Source organism: Priapulus caudatus, unplaced genomic scaffold, assembly GCF_000485595.1.
Source record: "Priapulus caudatus unplaced genomic scaffold, Priapulus_caudatus-5.0.1 Scaffold1798, whole genome shotgun sequence".
Lineage (NCBI taxonomy): Eukaryota > Metazoa > Priapulida > Priapulimorpha > Priapulimorphida > Priapulidae > Priapulus > Priapulus caudatus.
Genome location: NW_014578859.1, coordinates 1,747 through 5,853, shown reverse-complemented (window position 1 = coordinate 5,853; position 4,107 = coordinate 1,747). Strand labels below are relative to the sequence as shown.

At 50.3% G+C, this 4,107-nt stretch overlaps 1 protein-coding gene across 1 annotated transcript in view; it reads left to right on the top strand.

The window, feature by feature from the left end:
• The window catches only part of LOC106817617 (neurexin-3-like), a gene marked incomplete at its 3' end in the record, with an annotated part of 14,824 nt that extends 11,800 nt beyond the window's left edge, over positions 1–3,024 (top strand). The window contains exon 2 of the mRNA XM_014822296.1: positions 1,961–3,024. Within this exon, the coding sequence (XP_014677782.1) occupies positions 2,253–3,024 (772 nt within the window). The remainder of the gene's footprint in view (positions 1–1,960) is intronic.
• Between the last annotated feature and the right edge of the window lie 1,083 nt (positions 3,025–4,107).

Sequence of the window (4,107 nt, the reverse complement as noted above, 5' to 3'; positions counted from 1 at the left end):
GGAGAGGGGTGAGTGAGTGGAGGGGAGGGGGGAGATGGAGTGTGGAGGGAGAATGTGTGGATATCAGTTAGATGTTGATATGTTTATTGTTGTTACAGTGTCATATGCCTGCCAATTTTCACACAGCATAATCCGATAATAGCTTCTACATAGTGTTTCATATTAGTTAAAATTACGAAATCCTTCGCATATCAACATAGCGTCGCTTCCAACAAACGTCTTCTTGCAAAGTAAACGTGCTTTTTACAATCACACATGAATCTGTAAAGGCATTGATGAAGCCCACACACACACGTATACGTGTTGAGGGCAGGTGTTGTGTACATGTTTGTTGAGGTAGTCACATAGAAAATTGATCAATCATAGAACAGAGAATGATGCGCGTGAGATGCAAGGTGAAAAAATACCTGACTATTTGTCGTGAAGAGTAATAATGGGAAACCTCTACTGTGGCCCGTGTGTCAGACACAGAATTATTAGTCATAACATTAATTCTTAACATTCAATATTAGTCTTACCATTAATTTATTTCTCGTAGACCGCGACACATCTATACTCTGCGTATGAGTAACTAGTGTAACGATGTTTCTACCAACGATCTAGGAGAAAAAAAAAGTTTACGCTAAGACCTTAAGATTTTGTTTCTGATAAGGAGCTTCTGGTTAAGAATGCTACTTAGCTTTGTATGGAACCGCACGCACGTGAGCTTTCTAATGGGTACAGCGTGTTACGATGCAGCCTTTCAAACCCAGCCAGCATTAAAACCTCATTGAGCTTCTTTCATAAGCTGAAGCTGACGCTACGGGCAAATATCGCCAATTATATAGCCGACGGAAAAAATTCCTATATGTTTGCAATGTTTAATCATGAGGGACTTTTGTGTGTCTACATTATGAACTTTGATGTGAATGAAGTTCTAATTTAAGATTTTGATTAGCAAGAATAACCGATTTCACTCGTACGTAATTATTTTTCAAACACGATCTCATTAATCTGTAAGACCGATAACATTCAGATATAATTCGATATCAAACGTGCGAGCATGATCATGAAAGTTTGATGTTTCTCATCGTACAATGGGGATTGAAATCATGATCATTAAGGAGCTATCATTATAAAGCTCCTCTCGTTCTCTCCTGGGTATATACAACAGAGAATTCCTCCCCAACCAATTATAAATCTTTTGAATTTCAAGGCGAAGGCCAATCATTCTCTTCGTCGAATGAAAACCATTACCGAAGCTTATTACTGTTGACATTCATTACTATGGAAACCAAGCAGCCCATTCAATATAGCATGCACGCAGCCCCCCCCCCCCCGAGCCATACACGGTGTAATGCCTGCATGACAGCATATATACGTGGGAAAATGTTCAGAGCTGCTACTCATTTTCCTTTAACATTTATGCACGAATGGAGAGCCAAGCGCGAGTAAACATTGACGAAATCTTACACTGTACAACGCCTATTCATACGCGCTGTTGTTCCGCGTAAAGGGCCCGTTGTTGTCGTCGTTCACATTGGCATTGACCAACTGAAGGTACTACTAGCGAGTAGTACAGACCCCCCCACACACCAGTTATACACATGGCTACTAGACAATTATGTAGGTATTTAGGTGTTAATTTAGCATTAGGTCTGCGTTTAGGTGTTACGAAGGTACGGCTGTAGGTATTTACCAGTTATACGAATGGCTACTAGACAATTATGTAGGTATTTAAGTGTTAATTCAGCATCAGCTAGACGTTTAGGCGATAAGAAGGTGTCGCTGCATCTGCATTTACGTGTCAATTGATTCGTAGTGAGTTTGTTGATTGCATACTATCGAACAATGTCTGTCAGTCTTCCCCACCTGTGTATTCTGTGAACCCGCTAGTGTAGTGTTGTGAAAATATGTATATATATATATATTATTCTCACACGTTGCTGGCTTGCTCCATCTTACATCCCTCCTGCTGCAGGGTCGACGCTGGATCGGTGACTTCACGTGATTAAGAGCAGCTCGAGCGAGGCACGAGAGGAAGCGTGTTAGAGAAGGCGTCTGAAGGAAGCCTGTGAAAAGAAAGCCTGTAAAAAGGAAGCGTGTGAAAAGGAAAAGGAAGCGTGTGAAAACCGCGCCAAAGACGACATCGCTCCCACCACTGCCGCCGCTGCCACTGCCGCTGCCGCCGCTGCTACTGCTACTGCTGAAGGAACCCATCACGAGACCTCATCGTGTGACCTCATAACGTGACGTCATCACGCGACCTCACCATGACCCTCACATCGTCGTCATCGTCGCCTTGCCCTCCCCTCGTCGTCGTCGTCGTCGTCGTCATGGCGACGGCGTGCGCTCTCGCGCGAGGCTTCGTGCTCGAGGGCTCCCCCAGCTCCTACGCTCGCTTCCCGCGCTGGCCCTCTGCCGCAGACGCTGACGCCTCGCTCACGTTCGAGTTCCGCACCGACCAATCGGACGGCCTGCTCATGTACACCGACGACGGCGGCCAGACGGACTTCTTCGAGCTGAAGCTGCTAGGGGGAGCCGCGCGGCTGCGCATGAACCTAGGCGGCGGTGCGATCGCGCTGCGCGCCGGCTCCGACCTGAACGACTTTGCGTGGCACCTCGTCGAGGTTCGCCGCCGGGGGGCGCTGACGTCGCTCGTCGTCGACGACGCGCCGCCGCGGTCGGCCGTGGTCGCCGCGGTCGACGACGGCGCGTTCGGCAACGCGACGACGAACAGCGACGTGTTTTTCGGCGGCCTGCCGCGCTTCTACCACCAGCGGCTCTCGTCGCTCGCACTGCCCTCTGTCGTCTTCGAACCGCACTACCGCGGTCACGTGCGCAACGTGGTGTACGTCACGGCCGGAGGGGAGGGCACGACGGTGCGGCCGCGCATGATTGACAGCGTCGGGCTGCGGTATAACGAGGTGGACAAATGTGAGGTGGAGAACCTGTGTCAGCACGGAGGGTTGTGCATCAGCACCGACACTGGCGCCATCTGCAGCTGCAGTTTCGTCGACTACGAGGGAGAGTTCTGCGAGACCGGTGAGCGACATGTTTTACATGCGTGCGTGCGNGAGAGAGATAGATAGATACACTCACTTACTCACTCGCAGAGCTACGACGTCGCAAGCAGCTGCCCGCTTTCACTTCATTTTATGTCTATACTGTTCAAAGAGAAAAAAAAGGTACTCTAATAAACCGCGTACTTTAGCGCCGATTTCATGCCTTCCGTGCTATACTCGAGCAAACGACGTCTTTCTCGATGTCGCCCTCAGTAGGAGTAGTCTTTAGCGTTAGTAGATGTATCCAGTAGCAGCGGAATCAGCGGGTATTCATGCAGCGGCAATGTCGTGGCATTGCTACGTGTAAAGGTTTCACCTCGTGCGAGTGCTTCCTTATTCGGGAGCGGAGCGGTGGAATGAGCGTGCGTCCGTGCGCGTGCGTGCGTGCATGTGCGTGCGTGCGTGTAATCATCGTGTGTGCTTACTTGTGCACGTGCGTGCAAGAAACCGACATTCGTGCATGTATACGCGCGCGTATGTGTGTGTGTGCGTGCGTGTGTTACCGTGTATGCGTGCGTGTGTGCGTGCGTGCGTGCGTACGTGCGTGCGAGCGCGCATCCTGCGTTATATATATATATATATATATTAGCATGGAGAGATCGTTAGTCGCTATACTTGATTAGTCGTGATTGATCAGCCGTCGGCAACATTGCTGCTGCCTCCCTCGATGCGCATCCTTCATCCCGTGTGTGCATGCATGGGCGCGCGCGCGAGTGTGTGTGTGTGTGCGTCCGTGTGTGCGTGCGTGCGTCTGTGTGCGTGCGTGCGTGCGTGCGTCTATGTGCGTGCGTGCGTGCGTGCGTGCGTCTGTGTGCGTGCGTGCGTGCGTGCGTGAGTGCTTGCGTGCGTGCGTGTGTGTGTGTGTGTGCGCGCACGCGTTTTTAGTTCAGCTGACAAAGTCAGATGCAGCTTGTAGAATCGCATGATTGTCCCGTCCGTCCGTCCGTCCGTCCGTGCGTCCGTCCGTCCGTTGGGCACAAATCTTAACCGCTCGACGTACGGTCTTGATATTTGGAACGTCGGGGGGGATCGCGAAAAGGACTCGGAATGTCGAATTTGGGGG